The 24994-nt window shown below is 39.4% G+C and overlaps 2 protein-coding genes across 2 annotated transcripts in view; one reads left to right on the forward strand and one right to left on the reverse strand.

Moving 5' to 3' along the window:
- Window positions 1-13669: 13669 nt before the first annotated feature.
- Window positions 13670-17824, reverse strand: LOC136859626 (uncharacterized). Its single transcript, XM_068225318.1, has 5 exons — window positions 15570-17824; window positions 15166-15453; window positions 14841-15053; window positions 14380-14716; window positions 13670-14182 (listed from the first exon to the last, which is right to left on the reverse strand). The coding sequence occupies exons 4-5, from the start codon at window positions 14566-14568 to the stop codon at window positions 13805-13807; spliced, it is 567 nt and encodes a 188-aa protein (XP_068081419.1). The 5' UTR covers window positions 14569-14716; window positions 14841-15053; window positions 15166-15453; window positions 15570-17824; the 3' UTR covers window positions 13670-13804.
- A 3996-nt stretch (window positions 17825-21820) lies between these two features.
- Window positions 21821-24994, forward strand: part of LOC136858052 (probable multidrug resistance-associated protein lethal(2)03659) — a 327592-nt gene continuing 324418 nt past the window's right edge. The window contains exon 1 of the mRNA XM_068229848.1: window positions 21821-22102. Coding sequence (XP_068085949.1) covers window positions 22029-22102 — 74 coding nt within the window. The 5' untranslated portion in view covers window positions 21821-22028. The remainder of the gene's footprint in view (window positions 22103-24994) is intronic.

Genomic DNA, 24994 nt, shown 5'->3' on the forward strand with positions numbered 1-24994 from the left:
AAATCTAAATCTGTATGTGGCTTAAGAAAGGCAGGAGTGCACCAGGAGAGGAGACGTATGAGCTGACAGATCACGCCGCGCTACGGTGCGTTTGTGTTTGATGCCGATTTCTCGGCATGGCTCTCAAGTCACGAGCAGTGTCGTGCAAAGCCCATTTGAACTATCAAGGGGTTGAGGATATTGATCAATCGTCATACTTACAAAGGGCACTAGGAAAGTTTTGCAATGTGCAAAAATGGTTGGCTGGACACCCCTGTTATAGTGAGGGATGAAAAGAGGGGTGAAAAGCGGTCTAGAAGACAGCAAGGCGCGACCTTCACACCAGTTGTTACAAAGTAGTGGGATTGAAAGCAAGTTAAGATGTCAGTGTGGTCTAAAGGTGAATATCGCACAATCATCTGCTGCAATTGTGCTTGTGGATTAACTGTTAACCAGTACCTGGAGGAAATGACTCCTGTGCTGGGGAAAGACTGTCCACATCGGACAACAATTTTCCGCTGGTACAAAGAGTTCCACAGGGGAAGTTTTGGGGTTAAAGACGATCCTCGTTCTGGGCAACCATCTGAATCAGTGACTGAGAAAAACATTGAAGCTGTGAGGAAAATGTTGCAGCAAGAGAGGCGGTTAACATATCGGCATGTAGAAGAGACCCTCTACATCCCTGCACCAGCTATCCATTCAATTCTACATGACCATCTCCATGTTAGAAAGGTTTGTTCCCTTTGGGTGCCCCATTCACTTTCAGAGGAACAAAGGGCATATCGAGTGAAATGGTGCCGAAAAATTTGAAAATGGGACTTCGCGTAACATCAATAGCATAGTTACAGGTGACGAAACTTGGCTTTATTATTACGATGTCCCAACAAAATCCCAGAACAAGGTGTGGCTGATTGAAGATGAGGGTACTCCTGTGACTGTGCGAAAGTCAAGGTCAGTGAAGAAAAGGATGATTGCAGTATTCTTCACCAAACGGGGCATCCTGACTCGGGTTGTGCTAGAAACACAAAGGACAGTTACTGCAAAGTGGTACAGTGAGACCTGTCTGCCTCAGGTCATCCAGGCAAGACCGACTCCAATCCTCAGACCTTAATGCTACTCTCGATCGTTCAAAGATGGCGAATCGAGTAGCCGGAATTGTTAGAAATGTGGATTTGTTTTGGTTTGTTGTTATTGTATGTAGACGGTGACATTTTATGAAAGTTAATGATAAATGTTAGTTTCTTTGTAGAATGTAAATGTGCGAGTGTATTTATATGAGTCAGTTGATACATAGGATCCGTAATTATACGCAGTAATGTGAGAATGTGCTCGTTTTGATCGTGCTTTTACCCATTAAAGAACATGCGTGCACTAGGTGGACCAGTTCTTAGTCTATGGCAATGCCTCTCATACAACTATTCTTAAGTTTTCTACGGAATAGAACATTAGAAATCTATTAGGAATATACATCGTGATTATTTTGAAGTCCATGGCAAAACCGTAGCATGCACACATCATTTTGAGAAAAAGCTGAGGTTAGGGAAGCCAGTTCTCTAATTCCAAACGGTAAACTTATTCGTGTTCCTCGAAAAATATTAACTTAGATATAATATAATTGATATTGTAATATTCCATCAGTGTCTATGAGATTCGAAATGTCTAGTGATTTAGATGCAAGTGTATTTTACCATAATCTGTGCTTTGCCTGCAGAAATGTTTGGCTGGATCTTGGAGTATAACAAAACTTATAAGTGTGACAGATGAAGCAATCTGTATACTGTTACACAAAATAAATAGTGAAATAGAGGGATTAGCTGGGTTTGTAACGTAGGGTTTTACACTACCAACACCTTCCGATTCATGCTGTGGCTATCTGCTATCAAGCAGACTGCGCCGAACTGAAGCTCGTCCATGTGGTTAAATAATATCAATGTTTAGTCAACAGAGTCTTTGCACTCATGTTCTTTAATGGGCAAAAACCTATTATACTTCGTATCTTTAGTGTCTGAACATTTCATTACTAAGGTTACTATCATTGTGTGAAGTGCTGTTATGCCATATGTCAACATTATATTAACACTACCAGGGCTGTTCATTGGGTTAACAATAATTTCAGGTGTACTTGATCTGAGTGACTCAGACGGTTAAGGGCTGGCCTTCTGACCCCAAGTTGTCAGATTCGATCCTGGCTCAGTCTGGTGGTATTTGAAGGTGCTCAAATACGTCAGCCTCATGTCGGTAGATTTACTAGCACGTAAAGGAACTACTGCAGGACTAAATTTTGGCATTTCGATGTTTCCGAAACCCATAAAAAAATGTGGTTAGTGGGACGTAAAGCCAATAACATTATTATTTCAGGTGTACTTCCCATTCATTGGGTGGTGAACTTAAGAAGTTGTCCACCAATTCAAAACTAAGGCAACAAGTTACGTTTCACAGTTCTCATGACAGCGAATAAATCGAGGAATTTCACACCTTCATTTATTTTGAAACATTCAAAATGATGTTAGAAATATCATGTTAACAGTTTTATCATGTATTTTCATCTATCCAGCAAAGTGAAATCTAAGAGAAAACGTTATTTGACGAATTGAAATGCCTAAATAATCAGCTTGCTGGTCTCTTTTCCAGTAGAATATATGTAATTCTAGTTGATTATATGTGGTGTGTACTTGTTGGCGAAGCGTTTTCATACGTGTAAAAGTGATTTTCCCTACGATGTTCCATTTATCGTATTAAATTACCGCCGTTTATATAATATGTACGTGTTATTTTCGCGGTAGCCAATACCAGCAATTCGGCTACTTTGGCCGCCATGTTTTTTTAATATTACAGTCTGAGGATTGGAGTCGGTCTTGATCCAGGCTCTCAAGCAGCTCTGTCCAAAGTCACGGCTCAACACTTGGCTCTTGCATCACCACAATGCTCCAGCACATCGTGCTAATGTAACAATGGATTTTCTTCCAGATCAGGGTTGACTGTGCTTGATCACCCTCCATACAGTCCTGATCTTGCCCCATGTGACTTCGCACTCTTCCCAGAAGTGAAGATGAAGCTGAAAGGGCGGCATTTTTCATCTGACGAGGAGCTTCTGGGAACATGGGATCATGAGTGTAAAAATGTAACCGAAGAAAAGTGGCAGAGTTGGTTCAGTGACTGGTTTCGACGTATGGAGAAATATATTGAGTGTGGTGGAAATTATTTTGAAAAAGACTAAAGCGTACACTTACATTGCGAAACTTTCCTAGTGCCCTTTGTATAAGCGCATTTGAATTTGCCCGCGAAGCGATCTGATTGGCTAACTTCAGCAGCTGATAAAATGACAACGGTGTGAGATATCGAATTATTTCTTCAAAACTATTTATAAGCATGGCGGACCCTGTAACGCACGTTGTTTCCGATCAATCTGTATACCGTGCCTGCTCTCAGTGGAACTCTCCCGTAATCCTAATCGCAGCAGCTCTTTCTTCCCTTGTCTGGTGAAAGACAGGATCCTGGGTATTCTCTGGGTTAATGAGCTAGATTATGACAATTTTGAGCTAGCTGTAATTTCAGTATACCAGTATAGGGTATATGCGAGACGTGTCATAAAAAAATGAGACCAGTGTATTATGATACTGTAATTTCCTACCCAGCATGACTTGACTTATAGGTGAATTGTAGAGAAGAATTTACATTTTAGGGCAATTTTTAAAATTTAGTTGATTCAATCTGTGGAGAAACAGATAGCTCATGTATTACTTCAAAAGTTAAAAGAAACTATTCAGTTTGTCAAAGATGAAACTGTGAAGAGATATTATTGGTCAAACAAAATACCATATTTAATTGTGTACTTAAAGCTGCAGCAATGGTTTCAAGAGTTTAAAGAGGTATGATTTAAATGCTAAGACGGTGGTGATGGAGAGATGACAAACCACAAATCGGAATAAATGACACCAAATTGGACAGTGTTCCAACGTTTAAGTACTTGAGTAGTATAGTATGCATATCAAAAGACAACCTTGCAAAGTATGAGGTGAACAGTCAAATTAGCAAGGCAACTCAATTTTACCACCAAGTAAGACAACTGCTGTGGAATAAACAAGCACCATTAAAAGCAAAGATGGCATTATATAAATCATATTATACACCCATCCTCACGTATAGCTTGGAAACTACCACATTAATGAGACAAGACAACTCAAAACTCCAAACTGCAGAAATGAATGACTATGCACCATGATACAGAAGACGGACAAGATCAGGAATGAAAAAGTCTGAGAGGAGGTGGGAATAGGAGACTCCCTACTACAGAGGATTCAGAAAGCAAGACTGAAATGGTTTGGCCATGTAAGAAGGATGAGTGTAAGCAGAACTGCAAGAAGAGAATATGAAAGAGAAGTAAAAGGAAAATGACCAGTGGGCAGACCCGGAGGAAAATGGACAGATCTGGTGAAGAAAGATGTCGAAGAGAGAGGACAAGATTGGGAGAAGATTACGAGAGAATAGCGGTTCATGGACGGACAAAGATGGAGGGGGCTCATACACCACACCCCGGCAACTGGAGATGGTCAACAATGATGAAGATGATGATGATGATTAGAGGACCCATGCTGCTTCTCAGCATACATTATACTCACCGAGCTCAATAGCTGCAGTCGCTTAAGTGTGGCCAGTATCCAGTAATCGGGAGATAGTGGGTTTGAACCCCACTGTCGACAGCCCTGAAGATGGTTTTCCGTGGTTTCCCATTTTCACACCAGGCAAATGCTGGGGCTGTACCTTAATTAAGGCCACGGTCGCTTCCTTCCAACTCTTAGGCCTTTCCTATCCCATCGTCACCATAAGACTTATCTGTGTCGGTGCGACGTAGAACAAATAGCAAAAAAAATAGCATACGTTATAAATAGGTTAGATAACTCATCTTGATATGCTTGTCGTAATCATATTGTTTCGCCTGCCCTTGTAATGGTTTTAAGAACGTCTAATAAGAAGTGCATAATGCTATGCGCATTTCTTAGTCAGAATTGACCCATTCTGACATCATTATGCCCTCTTTTTGGTAAACATCAATTTAAATATTCACTTTTTTATCCTCCAGTTCTTGATGTAAAACTTGGTATTGCATCATAGAACGCAATGGTATTTTTAATCACATAACGGTTATCTTGTGAGCTCATAGGTTAATCTCAAAGGAGCTTTTTTTTCTTTTGCCAGGTAGAGAACTTTTTTAAGGTACATATGGCCTTCACTCTTTCTATAGCTAAGTTCTCTTTCGACAGGTGTTCCCAGATAACATTTAAGGCGTATGTCATGATAGGGTCTGTTTGTATGTAGACTTTTCTCTCTCAGCAACATGTAACTGCCATCTGTTGAATATATTTGGAAGCTGGAAAAGGTTAGAGGATCAAAGATTATCTAACACAGAATCAGAGGAAGTGGCTTGACAGGTAGTATTCAAGTATGGCTGGATGCAATGACATTACTAAAGATGAAAGTGTTAGCAACCAGCAGAATGGACAGATGGATTTGCCAAAGCTGTTTTTAGTTAACTCTTTTAATATATAAATATGGGCCAAGAATTTAATGTGACAGTGTGGCATGCGAGTGAGGTTATGTGCTTCATCTTACCTGAAAATATTTTCCAACCCCCCTACATAGCATTTCTGCTCGGCTACATTGCTCTCACCCGTATCTTTGCCCATTCAAAAACACTAGATGTTTGCTCTGCTCTTTCTCCATCATGCTGTTACGTGCACTATTGGCTGCATGGTCTGCTCTCAAGAACTTTCTTTGCTCCAATACGGCTGATGATGACCCCTAGATGGGTCGAAACTAGTACCGTATAATTTTGTAATTTTGTGAATATATTGTATTGAAAAGGTGGAAACATTTAAGTTATTATTATTATTACGAGTATAATGTGCTTAACTAAAGGAGAGAGTTGGTTCTCTCTTCTATGAACTTCAAGCCAAGGTGAGAGATCGAGAGACATCTTTTCTATGTTTCTTTCTAATTCAAGGAATCATTTCAGGCGCGTAAATTGCGGGAACAAGTGACGGTATTTTGTAGCCAATGTCCCATCTTGGACTAACACTTTGTGATCTTTTGTGTGGCAGTTGACTATGGATTTACTTTCCAAAGCATGAAACTTTATGCACTTCATGGATTGTGAATTCTGCTAGAGACTTTTTCCAGAGGAACTTGGGTGTGTTGGGGCTAGGCAATCCCTTTTCTTCACCCCTCTCATTACTCTCTTGCCTAGGATTACATTCTAATTTTTGTACAGTTTGGATATGCCTATGAACTTTGGATGGTTGAAAATAATTAGAACTATATAATAATTTGTGTTTAAATCCTTAAATACTTGAAATTTAAAACTTATATTAATGAAGTCCTCTAACTGTGTTTCCTCACTCATAGCATAGACTGCAAGGTGGTGTAATTGGCGTGAGTCCACATTAGCACTGTTTGCGTGGTGGGGCAGGGGACACTGGCTTGAAAACTTTAAAATATCTTTCTTTATAAAACTATAAGAATAAATAATAAAACAGATATTACTCAAAATCTCTTTGATGGTCAGTTTCATTGTTACTTGATAAACACATTTTTTTTTCAAATGCAGTGTACTGTAATAAAACATATATTCACCTTTCTGTGTCAGCATGATGGGTTATCATAGATTTTATATAGATAACGAAAAATTACTGGAAAACTATTAATAACAGTATCATAGCATTTGCAATGAAATGTTCACAGACGTAATTTAAAAAAGCTGAGGTGCATGAAATTAACAGCAAAACACCAAACTCATTCCCCCTCTCCCCCAATCTCACCTCGACTGCGTAGCCTGCGGAAGGAAATGTTCACAGACGGAATGCCGAAAAGGTGAGATGAATCGAATTAATAGCAAAACTGTTGATAAATTTTACCATAATGAGTGCTATTTATTCCCATATTTACTTGCATAATCTTTTTAAAAACTTTTAAATTGGATGCTGGAAAAATCTGCATTGGCAATACACTTTATGTTAGTCAATATTATTTAATAATTAAGAACATTGTACAGTATATGTTTCAAGAAAAACAAACATTCTCTTCCTCAGTGATAATAATATCAATAAATAGGTTTGATTATCATAAAATGTACTGGCAAGACAGATATTTCCAACATCCAATTTTAAGTAAATTTTTATGGGATTAATTGCGAAACTTACAGCACATCAACTCTTCTTTGAAGTCCTAACTAGAATGGTAGATGCTGGTGAAAGCCGCTGATAGCTTGGGTGAGAGGCTCACTCATTCTGAAGCTGGTCATTTGCATTTCCATATTCAGAATGGGGATTGCATGGTAAATGAAAACAATGTTATACCCTAAAGTATAGACGAAAATTACATACTGTATTAACATTTTATTGTATTGTATTGTATTGTAAAGAAAGGAATAGAATTAAGTAATTTAATAGATATATATTCACCAGATATTGTAATAGGAGTTGAATCATGGCTGAGAAATGATATAATGGATGCAGAAATTTTCTCACAGAACTGGAGTGTGTATCATACAGATTGGATAGGAATGGTGGGAGGGGGAATATTCATTCTAGTGAAAGAAATATTTGTAAGTTACAAAAAAGTTAAAGATGACATACATGAAATTCTAGGTGTAAGGCTCATTTCTAAAGATAATAGGCAAATTGATATCTTTGGAGTGTACAGACCGGGAAAGGGTAGTGCTGACACGGATTCAGAATTATTTGATAAAATCATCAGCTATGTTGGAAACGACATGGAAAGGAATGTGATTGTAGCGGGAGATCTGATTTTACCAGAAGTCAATTGGTAAGGAAATGCGAATGGCAGGAAGCATGACTAACAAATGGCAAATAAGTTAATATGGGAAGGACAGCTGATTCAGAAAGTGATGGAATCAACTAGAGGGAAAATATCCTTGATGTGTTGATGGTAAAACCAGATGAGCTCTATAGAGAAACCAAAGTAATAGATGGTATTAGTGATAATGAAGCTGTTTTTGTTGTAGTTAAAAATAAATGTGGTAGAAAGGAAGGTCTTAAAAGTAGGACTGTTAGGCAGCACCATATGGCTGAGAATGCTGGCATAAGGCAGTTTCTAGCAAGTAACTTTGATCAGTGGAAAATGGTAAATAAAAAATGTAAACAGACTCTGGCATGAGGTTAAAGCAATTGTTGAGGAATGTGAAAACAGGTTTGTACCTTCAAAGATGGTAAGGAATGGTAATGACCCACCTTATTGTAATAGAGAAATAAAGAGAATAAGAAGGAGGTGCAGACTAGAAAGAAATAGAGTTAGAAAAACCTGTGAAAGTAAGGAGAAATTGAAGGAACTTACTAGGAAATTGAATCTAGCAAAGAAGGCAGCTAAGGATAACATGATGGCAAGCATCATTGGCAGTCATACAAATTTTAGTGAAAAATGGAACGGTATGTATAGGTATTTTAAGGCAGAAACAGGTTCCAAGAAGGACATTCCAGGAATAATTAATGAACACGGGCAGTGTGTATGTGACGATCTTCAAAATGCAAAAGTATTCAGTCAGTAGTATGTAAAGATTGTTGGTTACAAGGATAATGTCGAGATAGAGGAGGAGACTAATGCTAAAGAAGTATTAAAATTTACATATGATAACAATGACATTTACAATAAGATACAAAAGTTGAAAACTAGAAAAAAGGCTGGAATTGATAAGATTTCTGGGGATATACTAAAGGCAATGGGTTGGGATATAGTACCATATCTGAAGTACTTATTTGATTATTGTTTGGTCGAAGGAGCTATACCAAATGAATGGAAAGTTGCTATAGTAGCCCCTGTGTATAAAGGAAAGGGTGATAGACATAAAGCTGAAAACTTGTAGAATTCCAGCAAGATATAGCAGATATCTTGAATTCAGGAGGTCAAATGGACTGTATCGCGATTGACCTGTCTAAAGCATTTGATAGGGTGGATCATGGGAGACTACTGGCAAAAATGAGTGCAATTGGACTTGACAAAAGAGTGACTGAATGGGTTGCTATATTTCTAGAAAACAGATCTCAGAGAATTAGAGTAGGCGAAGCTTTATCTGATCCTGTAATAATTAAGAGGGGAATTCCTCAAGGCAGTATTATTGGACATTTATGTTTTCTTATATATATAAATGATATGAGTAAAGAAGCGGAATCAGAGGTAAGGCTTTTTGCAGATGATGTTATTCTGTATAGAGTAATAAATAAGTTACAAGGTTGTGAGCAACAGCAACGTGACCTCGATAATGTTGTGAGATGGACAGCAGGCAATGGTATGTTGATAAACAGGGTTAAAAGTCAGGTTGTGAGTTTCACAAATAGGAAAAGTACTCTCAGTTTTAATTACTGCATTGATGGGGTGAAAGTTCCTTTTGGGGATCATTGTAAGTATCTAGGTGTTTTTATAAGGAAAGATCTTCATTGGGGTAATCATATACATGGGATTGTAAATAAAGGGTACAGATCTCTGCACATGGTTATGAGGGTGTTCAGGGGTTGTAGTAAGGATGTAAAGGAGAGTGCATATACGTCTCTGGTAAGACCCCAACTAGAGTATGGTTCCAGTGTATGGGACCCTCACCAGGATAACCTGATTCAAGAACTGGAAAAAAATCCAAACAAAGGCAGCTCAGTTTGTTCTGGGTGATTTCCGACAAAAGAGTAGCATTACAAAAATGTTGCAAAGTTGAGCTGGGAAGAATTGGGAGAAAGAAGACGAGCTGCTCGACTGAGTGGTATGTTATATAGATGTTGATTCCCATAGGGAATCTGAAATATTTGTTCCGAATGAGTAAATTTATAATACCAATATAAATGGTCTGTTATTGGACATTATAAATTTTCCAGCTAACTCATTCCTGGTTGCCAGCGTTTCGCCCTCGTGTGCTAGGCTGGGTTCATCAGTTGGTACCTAGCACACCTGCTTGGCCATCAGATGATACAGATGTTGATTCCCATAGGGAATCTAGGTACCAACTAATGAGCCCAGCCTAGCACATGAGGGCGAAACGCTGGCAACCAGGAATGAGTTAGCTGGAAAATTTATAATGTCCAATAACAGACCATTTATATTGGTATTATAAATTTACTCATTTGGAACAAATATTTCAGATTCCCTAAGGGAATCAATATCTATATCATCTGATGGCCAAGCAGGCATCAATTTTTGATAATGAGACAAAGTCTCTCTTAGTGCATTGGCACTGCCGGTGGCTACAATTAGCCTATGCAGTGGCCTCCATGGGCAACCACGCATCGTCGAACACACATGGACGACTCGACGCATCCTTTCGTTTTTTTGCGGCCGGGTGGCCCTCATCTATAGCTTGCTACCCAGCCGACCCTCAAAAACTAAGGCTGATGCCTCGTTGGCAGTCGCCATGTACACATGTATCATATCCGACATTGCTCCTACCATCTCCGAAGATGACATCTGTATCGCCATCCGCTCCGCTGGCTACCGCCTCCACGATGCCTATCACCTGTTAGACGGCGCAAGTTCCACACCATCGTTGGTGATTCTTCTGTACCTGCTCACGACAGTGGATCAGCAACGACTCCTTGACTACGGCGTGTCCATTCATGACCGTTTCTACCCCATGGACCCCACTCCTTCATCTATCCTTAACCAGCACTCAGCCGACCCTACCATTGTCCCAGTGGTCCATATGCCACTGATCACACCATCGCCCCAACCCACATCGACTTCATCTCCCCTCTCCCTTACCACGACTATCACCAGCACGACCTCTACCTCGACACTATTGTCCTCCCCGCACATCCCCGCTACTCTTGTTACAACTTGCCATCCCTCTCCTATTGTGACCTCCTCCCTCCCACTCGCTACAACGGCTCATTCTTCTCCCCTTCCCAACAACACCTTGACATCCGCCGTCACGCCGCCACCATCGCCCTCAGACAACGTCGCAGCAGCACCATCACAGCAATCACCACCTCCTCATGGTCTTCCCAGCTGTGTGATCCGCAGACTTGACCCTTCCATCTCCAGCGAGCACATCATCCAGGAACATTACACCGCCGGAATCCCAGCCTGTAGTGCGTGCGCATCCAGACCAGTTCAGGTCCAACATACATGGTTCGCCTCTTCCTCCCGACTGCTGCCGCCGTCCAGCAACTCATTGGCACCGGAGCCATCCTTCATCAGCATCACTACAGAGTAGAGCCTTCTCGTTCACCACCTCCACCGGCACGCTCACCATCCCGCACCACCTCTCGTCGCCCCCGGCCGACCCCTCCTCCTGTTCCACACCCACATACCCGTGTGTCCGCCCCCATCTCCAAATAGCTTCTTCCCTCAACCCTTTCCAACACTTGAACTTTTCCGATTGCTCACCACCTCCCTCTGGAATATTCCCACTACCCTTCATCTCCTCACCCTTTATCTACAACCAGGAACCCTTCACCCATTATTCACGTCCCAATAATAATACCCTCGCGTAGCTCTCCTTTTCTATTTCTACACTTCGCTTTCCCATCTTCCTCCTCCTTTGCTTCTCCCGATTTTCCCACTTCACCCGGCCTGAGTGAGGGCGTAACCCTCAAGGAGGTCCGCCCCGCCTTTCAGGCGGGGAATGAAAACATTGGGGAAAAAAAAAAAAAGAAGCCTCTATGGTATGCACTAGCTAGCGTCTTGGTAGGTGTGTTAGGTACCAACTGATGAGCCCAGCCTAGCACACGAGGGCGAAATGCTGGCAACCAGGAATGAGTTAGCTGGAAAATTTATAATGTCCAATAACAGACCATTTATATTGGTAAGTGGTATGTTCCAAGCTGTCAGCGGAGAGATAGCGTGGAATGACATTAGTAGAAGAATAAATTTGAGTGGCGTCTTTAAAAGTATGAAAGATCACAATATGAAGATAACGTTGGAATTTAAGGGGACAAACTGGGGCAATATTCATTTATGGGAAGGAGAGTTAGTTGCAGTCACCCAGGAGGCAGATTTCCTATCTGTTGTTTACCTAGCCTCTTCTTAAAATACTGAAAAGAAATTGGAAATACATTGATCATCTCCCGTGGTAATTTATTCCAATCCCTAACTCCCCTTCCTCTAAACAAATATTTGCACCAATTTGTCTCCTTGAATTCCAACTTTATCTTCATATTGTGATCTTTCCTACTTTTAAAGACACCACTCAAACTTATTTGTCTCCTAATGTCATTCCACGCCATCTCTCCACAGGCAGCTCAGAACATACCCCTTAGTCGAGCAGCTCGTCTCATTTCTCCCAATTCTTCCCAGCCCAAACTTTGCAACATTTTTATAACACTACTCTTTCGTCCGAAAAACAAACCAAGCTGCTTTTTCTTTGGATTTTTTTTTTTTTTTTTTTCAGTTCGTGAATCAAGTAATCCTGGTGAGGGTCCCATACTCTGGAACCATACTCTAGTTGGGGTCTTACCAGACATATGCCCTCTCCTTTATATCCTTACTACAACCTCTAAATACCCTCACAACCATGTGCAGAGATCTGTCCCCTTTATTTACTTTCCCATTTATGTGTTTACCCCAATGAAGATTTTTCCTTATATTAACACCTAGGTACTTACAATGATTCCCAAAAGGAACTTTCCCCCCATCAATGCACTAATTAAAACTGAGAGGACTTTTCCTATTTGTGAAACTCACAACCTGACTTTTTTAAACCCCTTTATCATCATACCGTTGCGTACTGTCCATCTAGCAACATTATCATGGTCATATTGCAGTTGCTCCCAATCTTGTAACTTATGTATTATTACTCAATACAGAATAACATTATCCACAAAATGCCTTATCTCTGATTCCACTTCTTTACTCATATCTAAGGCGAGGAGTTATAGGCACTAAAAATACCCAAAATAGGCAGGCAAACATGCACTTAAAAATTGCAATATATGCACTAAAATGGCAAAAATAGGCACTAAAAACCAACCCGAATATACTATCTGCTTATCATTTAAACTTACTCAGTATATGTGAATCATGCCATTTCGTTCTCAGCTAAAGGGTTTAAGTTACTCCAAGGAGCAAGTGACCACCAAAATCATGAAAAGGATAAAGTAATAATGATTAGTATTAATATTTATCCAAACCAAACCAAACCAAACCCTATGGCACTACAGTCCTTGAAGGGCCTTGGCCTACCAAGTGACCGCTGCTCTGCGCAAAGGCCTGCAGATTACGAGGTGACGTGTAGTCAGCACGACAAATGCCCTTGGCCGTTATTCTTAGCTTTCTAGACTGGGGCCGCTATCTCACCGTCAGATAGCTCCTCAATTCTAATCACGTAGGCTGAGTAGACCTCGTATTATTATTTATTATAATTATTAATACAACTGAAGACACTTATCTCTGACAGACAGCCAGGCTGAGTGGCTCAGATGGTTAAGGCACTGGCCTTCTAACCCCAACTTGGCAGGTTCGATCCTGGCTCCGTCCGGTGGTATTTGAAGGTGCTCAAATACGACAGTCCCGTGTCGGTAGATTTACTGGCACGTAAAAAGAACTCCTGCGGGACTAAATTCCGGCACCTCGGCGTCCCCGAAGACCGTAAAAGTAGTTAGTGGGATGTAAACCAAATAACATTATTATTATTATTATTATTATTATTATTATTATTATTATTATTATTATTATTATTATTATTATTATCTTACAGACAATATTTATGTGAACAGGACACTTCAAACGAATCTTAGCACATGTTACAGTGTATAACCAGATATTGTTCCAAATTTTCCACATTAAATCTTTGCCTGTTTTCAGTTAATATATTTTTAAATTGAGAAAATGACCTTTACACTTCACATGAGGTCAGCGGACAATATGTAAATGCAGCTAGCTCTGCTGGGGTGAAACGTGGTAGTGGTGGTGCTGCGTCATTCCCTGCGAGAACAGCAGCGATGGCTAAAGCATCCTTCCAGCCGGGATTCCTCTGCATTATGCTAGGAAATTTGGCACTGATCTTAGCTCCTATTGGTCCATTAAAGTTAACCATTGTCACCTCCACCTCACGAACAATCCCCACGGCCTTCAGAAGATGACTTTCTCTCTCTTCAGCTGCTTTATTTTGGAAGGTAGCTGTTCCAAATTTGAAGAAATGTATGTGAGACCACTGCAGTGCAGCCTTAGCTTCTATAATGCTTACTCCATCTTCATAAAAAATGTCCACTACCTGCAGAATTTCATAAAATTTCACTTACCTAATTTATACAGTGTTATATGTGTCACACTTTCTAAAGTAACTGCATTAATACACCTAGTTTTAACCATTAAATATAAAAGAAGAAGAATATTGCTAGGAAAACTGCTGAAAAGTGGTTTGATAACCTGAAGCATAAAAGTAATTTTAAGATCGTTAATGCTACATACCTCTCCAATCTTATTGACATTCTCGGCATAGTATAGGGCAGCACACAACCACGTGCCCCAACAGGTCAGAACAGGCTGAGGTGGAAGGGGGGTGTCAGGGAGTGCATTCTTAAAGGCTGATATCTGAGAAGGAGCCTTCAGGAACACTTTCTTCACATTCGAGATAACTGCATTTACCTCTGGAAACATGGTTCTCACTTCCTCGGCAAGTCTATGAAGTGCATGAGCCAGGCATGTAACACTTGTAATGCCTTTCCGGCTTTCAGCATATAGGAAGCACTGTCAATGAGGAGAATTAAGAGTTTCTCCTCATTATCCTTTCCTAGCTACAAAACTCCTGAAAGAGTAAATAGAGAAATTGAATAAAACATACATGACAGTTTATATACGTTACGCATTTTAAAATTAGAACTGTATTATATTTTTTATTGAAATGATTTCGGTGTGAAGGAATTACTTACGCAAAGCGTCTCTAATAATGTGAGCTATCGTGGCATGATTAGTGGCCTCAATTTCCTTTGCAAGGACTAAGTGAGGTCTCCCAGGCTTTCTGGACGTCAGTTTACCAATGACTGCGGTACATTGGCAATCATTTGACCACAGCTGTCTATGTTTTCGTCTCCCGAGAGCCAAAAGGGGGAGTCGCCCACGTCATCCCTTATGTTTTGTAGCACCTAAAACCCAGTATTTATTAAACTTAGTTGTCATAATCCTAATACTGTACACAGATATTTTATTGAAAAAAAAATACTAAGCACCCAGAGTTAAAATAATATTTAAACTTACATATTGATAAGATGGCTACAGATTGTTTCTTCTGAGAATCGACTGGTTGGGAATAATTCTCATTGTACGTTTTTGCAAGAAACCCCTGAACTCTTGGTTGTCTAGCTTCCTCCATGGGATATTCGCTGCAACCAGTGCATGGCAGAGCTCTGTATTGAAAGTTTTCTGAGAATTGTCCTCCATTTGGTGGAGAAATGGCTGCAGGCCTGTTGCTTGTTTCCTTGTCTTCAACATATGTGTAGCAGTGTTCTTGTGCTGGCCCAGACAGTATTTCTTTACACATTTTATCTGAAGGGACAGAAAACAAAACAGATTATTAACTTTGAGAAATTGTGTGAAAAAAATTAGTAAGCCTGTCGTGTAGGAAATAAAAGTATTAAGCATTTAATAAACACTGTACTTACTTCTTTTGTACAGACTTGGCAAAATATCACTTTCCCATCGGTAGTGAAATTTGAGTCGCCATACGCTGCCGATACAGAAAAGATCTGCATGATTTGTCCTTCGGCATTTGCTCAAGAAATTATTGCACTTCCTTTAGAGAATGGAAAGCACCGCCCGCTATTTCCTCCCTGACACCTTCAAATATATTAGCACCAATGTACGTGGTCCACTAACAATCTGGTTTTAACAAATACTTTTACGAGTCCAGGAATTCCAAAATTACTTGCAGCTTAGCACAAAACAAGTAAACTGATATGTAAACAGCTCTTCCCACCGTGCACGTTCTCTTTCTCTCTCCCCCACCTCCCCCACAGCAGGGTGCAGATTCAAGGCGACCTCGCTCCAAGCAGAATCAGAAGATAGAGAGAATATTGTTGACTTAAAAATTTAATATTTGTCGTTTTAGGCATTTAACATGCAAATATCTTCAAAATAGGCACTAATGCACGAAATAGGCATTTATTGGCACTATAAAACCCATGAATTTCCTTTGAAAATCGACTGAAACAAATTTTAGACTTATAACCATAAGATTCTGGGTTGAGGGAAAAAATAGGCATTTATGACGAAATCCTCACCCTACTCATATCATGTATATGCATATAAGGAAACATAGAAGTCCATAAATACTGCCTTGAGGAAATCCCCTCTTCATTATTACAGGGACAGATAAAGCTTGGCCTACTCTAATTCTCTGAGCACAATTTTGTAGAAATATAGCAACCCATTCAGTTTAACCCATGCGGTGGAGACTGAGCGTTAAGGCGTTGAAGTCTAAACGGTCTGACACTGACGTTAGCCGGTTTGAGTCGCATGAGTTGAAAAAATTTTCACCATCAGAATGTTGGCCAGCAGGGTAAGGGAGGTGGCGGTATACAATTTATAATCACTAGATTGCATGCCAAAAGCCTGAATTAAATTCCAAACCTCTCCGAATTACTCATATGGAGTGAGGGCATATGATGCTGTTGATGGTGATTTATTCGTTGGATGGAGATGTTAAGCCTAGAGCAGACCCCTTGGTGCTATTCGTACTATACAAATAAAATTATGTGCATAGCCACTTACGGAGTTTTATAAGTGACAATTCGTTGTTTTGAATAACAGTTTTAACATATGATTTTAATTGGACTTCATGCTTCATATCATGTTCACACCGCACCATTTTAACATTGAAGAATGACAAGACGCTATCACGCCGCGTCACAATATACAGAGACTTTGCATTTACTTATTTTAATGTGTCCTCGCCTTATTTTTAATATTATGTATTTGTATTTGTGACTGAAGATGTCCTATAAGAGGACGAAACATGTTTCACGAGTATAATTTAATGTAGTCTTTGTAATAAAGACAATTACAGTATTGTAAAGGTGGAATTATAAAATCTGAATTTTCACAAGTTGATACTTTGACAATACAGGCTCTAATATGAAATTTATAACGTGCAAGGAGTAGGCTATATGCCGGCACCGGATTTTGCCTCTCCCTTCCTACTATCATATACCACGTCATTCATTTCATCACATTAACTCCTCTGATGAGGTTGACGTCAGGAAGGGCATCCGGTCATAAAAACCTGCCACAAGAGATTCATCTCACCTCATATCTAACCCCATAGAGAAACGGGACAAGGGTTGGACAAACAACATAGCCACCCATTCAGACACTCTTTTGTCTAGTCCAGTTGGACTCATTTTTGCCAGTAGTCTCCCATGATCCACCCTATCAAATGCCTTAGACAGGTCCATCATGACACAATTCATTTAACATTTTGAATCCAAGATATCTACTATATCTTGCTGGAATCCTACAAGTTGAGCTTCAGCAGAATAACCTTTCCTAAACCCAAAACTGCCTTCTATCGAACCAGTTATTAATTTTGCAAACTTGTCAAACATAATCAGAAAGAATGCTTTCCCAAAGCTTACGTGCAATGCATGTGAAACTGAACTGGCCTGTAATTTTCAGCTTTATGTCTATTACACCTTCCTTTGTATGCAGGGGCTACTATAGCAATTCTCCATTCATTTGGTATAGGTCCTTCATGCAAACAATTATCAAAAAAGTTCTTCAGATATGGTACTATATCCCAACCCACTGTCTTTAGTATTTTTCCAGAAATCTTATCATTTCCAGCCGCTTTTCTAGTTTTCAACTTTTGTATCTTATTGTAAATGTTGTTTTTATCATAGGTAAATTTTAATACTTCTTTAGTATTAGTTGCCTCATCTATCTGAACATTTTTCTTGTAACTAACAATCTTTACATACTGCTGACTGAATACTTTTGCCTTTTGAAGATCCTTGAATACACACTCCCCTTGTTCATTAATGATTCCAGGAATGTCCGTGGAACCTGTTTCTGACTTAAAGTACCTATACATACCCTTCAATTTTTCACTAAAATTTGTATGACTGCCAATTATGCTGGTCATCATGTTATCCTTAGCTGACATCTTTGCTAGATTCAGTTTCCGAGTAAGTTCCTTCAACTTCTCCTTACTTCCACAGCAATTTCTAACTCTATTTCTTTCCAATCTGTACCTCGTTTTAAGTCTCTTTACTTCTCTGTTATAATATAGTGGGTCTTTACCATTCCTTACCACCTTTAAAGATACAAACCTGTTTTCATATTCCTCAACAATTGCTTTAAACCCATCCCAAGTCTTTTTACATTTTTATTTACTGTTTTCCACCGATCATAGTTACTTTTTTTAAACTCCCTCATACCTGTTTTATCAGCCATATGGTTGTTCAATATCATATGTTAATTTCTTTAGCACCGAGCGAGTTGGCCGTGCGTAGGGTTGCCATATGTACGGTTTTGCCCGGAACAATACGTTTTTTTCTCATTTGTTCCGCGTACGGTGCACCCTTCAAACCGTACGCCCAATGTTCCATTTTTTTTTAAATATCGCGGTTTAGACAATAGTATAGTATCGAAAAAGTGCGCGGTTATGATGAAAATATTCTGTATTCTGATTTCTGACCAATGATCTGCCATCACAGTTGAGAACAGCGCCTCTGGCAGTGTGCTAACGGTACTAGAGGACATGTAGAGCATGAGTCTCCTGCATTGTGATCAGAAACAGGACGTGTGCGGTAAACAAGAAATTGCTCTCTCATAGTGTTTCCCATTAGCTGTGAGGTATTTCGACGAAAAACTATACATTTGTAACAGACTTATAGACTTCTATGAAGATGCGGACGAAAGTGCTATAAAAATGTCTCAACAAATTTATAACAAAATTTCGGAACATGGTTTAATGTTGTCCCAGATTTCGAGCTATACCGGTGACAACACAAATTCTAATTTTGGGAAAAACATTCTGTATATGTACACCTAAAGCCAGAAAATCCAACCTTGGTTAAGTCTTAATTGTTGTGCACATGTTGTTCGCAATTCATGTAAAGCTGGGATGAATTCTATGTCAATTGATATTGAAATGTTGATAATTAAAGTACCGGTATTCAATTACTTTTCAAATTCAGCAAAAAGAGTTTTACACTTAAAATAATTATTTCAGTTTCTTGATATTAAATACACTAATTTGTTAAGACATGTGCCATCAAGATGGCTTTCTATAAAGCCTGTTATCGAAAGACTGCTGAGAAACCTCCCAGCGATAGTATCTTATTTTTCAAGTGTTAAAGACTGTCCAGTATTCATTAAGCAATATTCGTTAGGTTCCTCAGAATCAGATTCTGGTAAGCAAACACTTGTAGTAGAATTGTATCTACATTTTTCGATACATTTAGCAGATGTTTTCAATAAGGCAGTTCTTAGTCTTGGAAAGAGTGATCTGACAGTCTGTGAGGTATATACTTTTGTTAAAAGTTTGAAAATGCAAGAGGAACAGAGATGGGGGAAATAAATTTTTGGTTACAAAGTGGCTTGCACATTAAGTAAATTGAATTATTTGTTTACTGGGGAAGTTAAGGTCTGTGAAAATGAATTTATACATGTCTATGAGGTTTGTGTTAAGTATCTATGTAAATGATTTTATTTCAGTGATGATTGTAATGTTTATTCACTGATGAATTGTATAACTCTAAAAAAAACTCACCTCAGTTCAGCAAGATTTTAAAGTTGGTGGAGACACTAGGTTTACAGGAAAAGATGAATATTGATGATATGTGTTCAGAATTTGTAGAAATATTCAATTTGTTTTCTGGTGAGAGTGGTGTTGGTGAAAAGCTAAAACTAGCTCTCCTAAGTAAAACAATACGAGATAGGTGGGTATATATCACCGGTTTAATTGGCCCAGAAAAACTGAAGAACATTTTGATGGTACTTAAGTCTGACTTAAGTATATTTCTATCGAATGCATATACTGAAAGAGTATTTTCAGTAATGCCTATAAAATGGAGAGATGAGAAAAACAGATGCTCAGTAGATTTAATAAAAAATGAACTTCTTGTGTACTTCAACTATGATGAGAATTGTAAGGAATTTCTCAAGAAAGTTTTGTTGAATAAGAAACTGTTACACATTGCTTCTTCAAATGACAAGTACTTGTGAAATGTTAATTTCAATGTAAAGAGGAACGCATTATTAGTTTATAATAAATTAAGTACCTACATATTTCACGCTGACGCTGTTATATTATTACCGGTATTTATTTGTTAATATAACCCTGGTCTCTTCTCTTAATCATGGCTATGGTGCCTTAATTTAGCGCTATATGGCAAGGAGATGGAAGTGTTCCTTATTTGCCATCCAGAAATCTGGCAACCCTAGCCCCGTGCGGTTAGGAACGCGTAGCTGTGAGCTCGCATCCAGGAGATAGTGGGTTCGAATCCCACTGTTGGCAGCCCTGAAGATGGTTTTCCATTCTTTCCCATTTTCACACCAGGCAAATATTGGGCTGTACCTTAATTAAGGCCACGGCCGCTTCCTTCCCATTCCTAGCCCTTTCCCCTCCCACCGTCACCATAAGACCTACCTCTGTCGGTGCGATGTACAGAAAAATAGCATAAAAGCAAATAGCAATTTCATTAGCCCGCCAGGTGGCCATGATCGGAAAGGCGCCAAGTCTATATGGTCTCACGCCGTGGTTAGCCGATTCGAATCCTGTCGGTTAGAAAAAAGACGCCATCAGAATGGTGCCCGGCAGGGTAGGAGAGGTGGTGGAATGCAATTTCTAATTCCTAGATTGCGTGCCAAAAGCCTGATTCATTCCCAAACCTGTCCGGAGTGCTCATATAGAGTGTGGGCAAATGACACTGCTGAGGGTGATTCGTCCGGCGGATGGAGGCGTTAAGCCTTGAGCATTGAGCAGATCCTTCACACTTATACATTTGACAGGAGTAGGCTATGTGCCGGCACCAGATTTCACCCTCTCGCTTCCTGCTATCATAGCCGGGCTGAGTTGCTCAGAAGGTTGAGGCACTGCCCCTCTGACCCCCAACTAGACAGGTTTGATTCTGGTTCAGTCTGGTGGTATTTGAAGATGCTCAAGTACGCCAGCCTCGCGTCGATAGATTTAATGGCACGTGAAAGAACTCCTGCAGGACTAAATTCCGGCACCTCGGCTTCTCTGAAAACCATAAAAGTCGATAGTGGGACGTAAAGCCATTATTATTATTAACCTACTATCATGTATCACATCATTCATCTCATTAACTCCTCTGAGGTTGACGTCAGGAAGGGCATCCGCTCGTAAAAACTCGCTACGAAGATTTATTTCTTCATACCCGACACCGTAGAGAAACGGGACAAAAACTGGGCATACACATATCATATATTCTGTTCTTTAAATACATTATTATTAATCATAATTCAATGTCTGCTTTTGTAATAAAACTGGTTTATTAAAATCGTTGGTTGGTAAAATTAAAAACGTACTAGGAGGTAATTTGTGAGGAGATGGGATGATATTTCGAATGCCCGGGGCTTCGCCATGGGGTGGTAGAGTATCAGATCTCCAAATAAAGAAGCATCAGGCCTTTTGTGGATTTTGATTAAAACCGCTCGCGTAAGAAGGCTTGGCCCTAAAGGAAAATGATTTAGGTACTGGTACTGCATGTGGTAGCATGCTGCTTCCTGAAAGCTAACGATGAAATGTGACGTAAACTGTGCGGTACTAAGGAACAGCGTGGCAATAATTGAGCTAAGAGAGAAGTCAAGGACATGGCAATATAATCAAGCCTAATGCTCTCGCCAATGAAAACAGTCAAGGGCGTCGGTTTACATTCTCGGTAAACATCTCGAGACGAGATCACGTAAGATAGCGAGTGCACTCATGTTAGGAAGTACCTATTGCATTTCTCTTACATGATCCTTGCCTACCGCTCTGAAACGCGACTGATACCGTACCGCGCGGGAGTGTGAGAGATCCTCACTCACTCTTGCTTTGCGCGCGCAGGTCGGAACTGTCACAGCGAGGAAAGAAACAAACTCAGCAGATTTAGGTTATGGACGCCTTCAGCAGAGAGGGTAGACCAAATCCTAGGGAGAAAGCAAATCCTTTGTCAGCATTACTTTTCTGGTAAGTACCGTCACCTTATTTACTTTAGAATTTTGTTTTCACAAGAAATACTCAAGTTGCAAACCGAACAACAGAACGATATAGCATGCTCCATTATCGGTGGGCGCAAATTAGAATTCCGTCGTGTTGCATGAATGTATAGCTTCATGTCACTCAGTTTTTACACTTTATTCCTATATTTGGATTCTTTTTGTAGCACTTGTTTCTTTTTCAATCATAACTTCCGGCACTTTGTTCGAAGCCGAGGTGTCATGTGTCAAGCGCGCTTACCAAAGAGTGCAGGCTATTATGTAATACCTCAGCGGTGATAACAGCTGATTAACTTGACTTATTTAATTTGCATTGATTACTTTGCTCACGGTAAACATTTTGAGACAAGAGGTTTCACTGGGTGGAGCTGCAAAATCTGAGATTTTTAACTTCGGAAAAACGCATTGTAATGAAAAAATAAATGACGATAGAAACTAACCAGAATAGATGTGTCAGGATAAGAATGTAACAATGTCATTTCTTCTTCTTCTTCTTCTTCTTGTATGTTGTTGGGCTTAGTTTTAACTCTGTACCCAATAACCACACAGTTTGTTAAAGCACTTATTTGTGTTGAAAGAATATCAGTAAGTTCTAGGTTGGTAATCCTGGGTAATGCAAGGTTTGGAAGTTGTTTTGCGTGGTTGAGGAAGAATCAGAGGAGTAGGCTTGTGCTGGTAAAGAATGATTAAATTATTAATTGGACCCTATGTTAGATTGTAATGAAAAGATAATATTCGCCGATATGTGATATCCATGATAGATATGGAATTTCTTCTATTATCGGTGAGCTGATTTGTAATGTTGTTAACATGTGTAGTTTAAAGGAATAGTCAGGTTATGTAATGTCATTTCAACTATTATCCGCGCACTTTTTAGTGATAGATTTTTGTACTCGTTGGAGTAGTAAGAAGGGTTCCGTTAATACTGCCAACTGAATGGAAATGAAATCTGAATTGAATCGATAATATGATCGATCGATATCAATTTTTATAAACCTTTATTATTTTAAGAAAACAACTGTGTCACACACACAATATTTAATACTATATAACATTTCCCGTTGCGAAAAGTGTTCCTAGCATGAATTCTATAGTTTAGCTTTGCTGTGTAAACAACAACAGTACGAGTACTTAAAGTGTACGCCAGATGGCGCACAGCGATGATAAGCGATTCTTAGTTTGTGTTTCAAAGGTTGCCAATACGAATCTCGAAGATGACCAAAGTCGACCGCTTCAGCACTAGGGTGTAAATCTATCACTAAAAAGTGCGCAGATAATACTGGTACCTGCGTTAAATAACGATTCGCAAAACATTATTAACCACCAACTCGGTTTGTACTAACAGGAACGTAAATAGCCTTATCGCCGATAGACAAGCCGTAACCGCTGCAACCTTACTGCAACACAACACAACACAACACAACACAGGTCATTGTTTGAATCCTATGGACATTCGTATCCAAAAAGAAGGTCTGTATGAGAAGTGCTTTCCCAGTCTTTCCATCACAGTGTGTCTTGCGTTATCACTAACGTTGCACTTACATAAAACAATACCGGTATCGTTTGAAACCACGTGGATTGACGTATACCGGTAATTCCTACCCAGCTGTGATGGAAATAGGGGTGCATCAAATGACACGCAGTTACAGAATTCTGTGTCGACGACTTTTGTAGTACAACTCGTGTCATTGTGATTGTGCGGCCAGATTTAATAATAATAATAATAATAATAATAATAATAATAATAATAATAATAATAATAATAATAATAATAATAATAATAATAATAATAATAATAATAATAATAATAATAATAATAATACGGTACCTAATAATGTTATTGGCTTTACTATACGCGCACTTTTTCTTGAGCCCGATTTTTACGGGGCGAGGAGCAAGGAGGGAGTGCTGCCACTTCCGGTTATACTGCCAACTGGATGGAAATGAAATCTGAATTGAATCGATAATATGATCGATCGATATGAATTTTCTAAACATTTATTATCTTACGTCAACAATTGTGTCACACATACATTATTTAACATTATATAATATTTCTCAATCCGAATCTTATTACTAGCATGAATTATATAGTTTGGCTTTGCTGTGTAAACAACAACAGTACTAGTTTGCGAAGTGTACGCCAGATGTCGCACAGCGATGAATAAGCGATTCATAGTTTGTGTTTCAAAGGTTGCCGATATGGATGTCGGAGATAACTGAGGTCTACCGATTCAGCACTAGGGAGCTCCGGGCTCAAGAAAAAGTGCGCGTATAGTACGTCCCACTAACTACGATATTTTTACGGGTTTTCGGAAACGCTGAGGTGCCGAAATTTAGTCCTGCAGTTATTGTACGTGCCAGTAAAGCTACCTACACGAGGCTGACATATTTGATCCCCTTCAAATATACCACAGGACTAAGCCAGAATCGAACCTGCCAATTTGGGGTCAGAAGGCCAGCGCCCCACCCCTTTGCGGGCGGGATTTTGTGTATTTTAGTCGTCAAGTGAAAATGTGCCAAAGTGAGATATAGTTTTTGAGTTTGTAGAACCATTGTTCTATCATAATAATATTATTTATTACTGAAGTTGATTTTGTGATTTGTTAACAGCCTAATTTACAGTGGATACGTTCTTTAATTAAACTTTCCCCCGCCCTCCTGCGGGAAATACGTGAAAACTAGCTCACGGCACGTAATTCTAATCGTATAGTGGAGGTTCTGATAGCGTTTCTAGCACCAAAATAGGTATAACAAGAATAGAGCCAAGGTTTTTTTTTCTTTTTTTTTCTTTTTTTTTTTCTTTTTTTTTTCTGTACGTCGCACCGACATAGGTCTTATGGCGATGGGATAGGGAAGGATA

Source organism: Anabrus simplex, chromosome 1, assembly GCF_040414725.1.
Source record: "Anabrus simplex isolate iqAnaSimp1 chromosome 1, ASM4041472v1, whole genome shotgun sequence".
In the NCBI taxonomy this organism is placed as follows: Eukaryota; Metazoa; Arthropoda; class Insecta; order Orthoptera; family Tettigoniidae; genus Anabrus; species Anabrus simplex.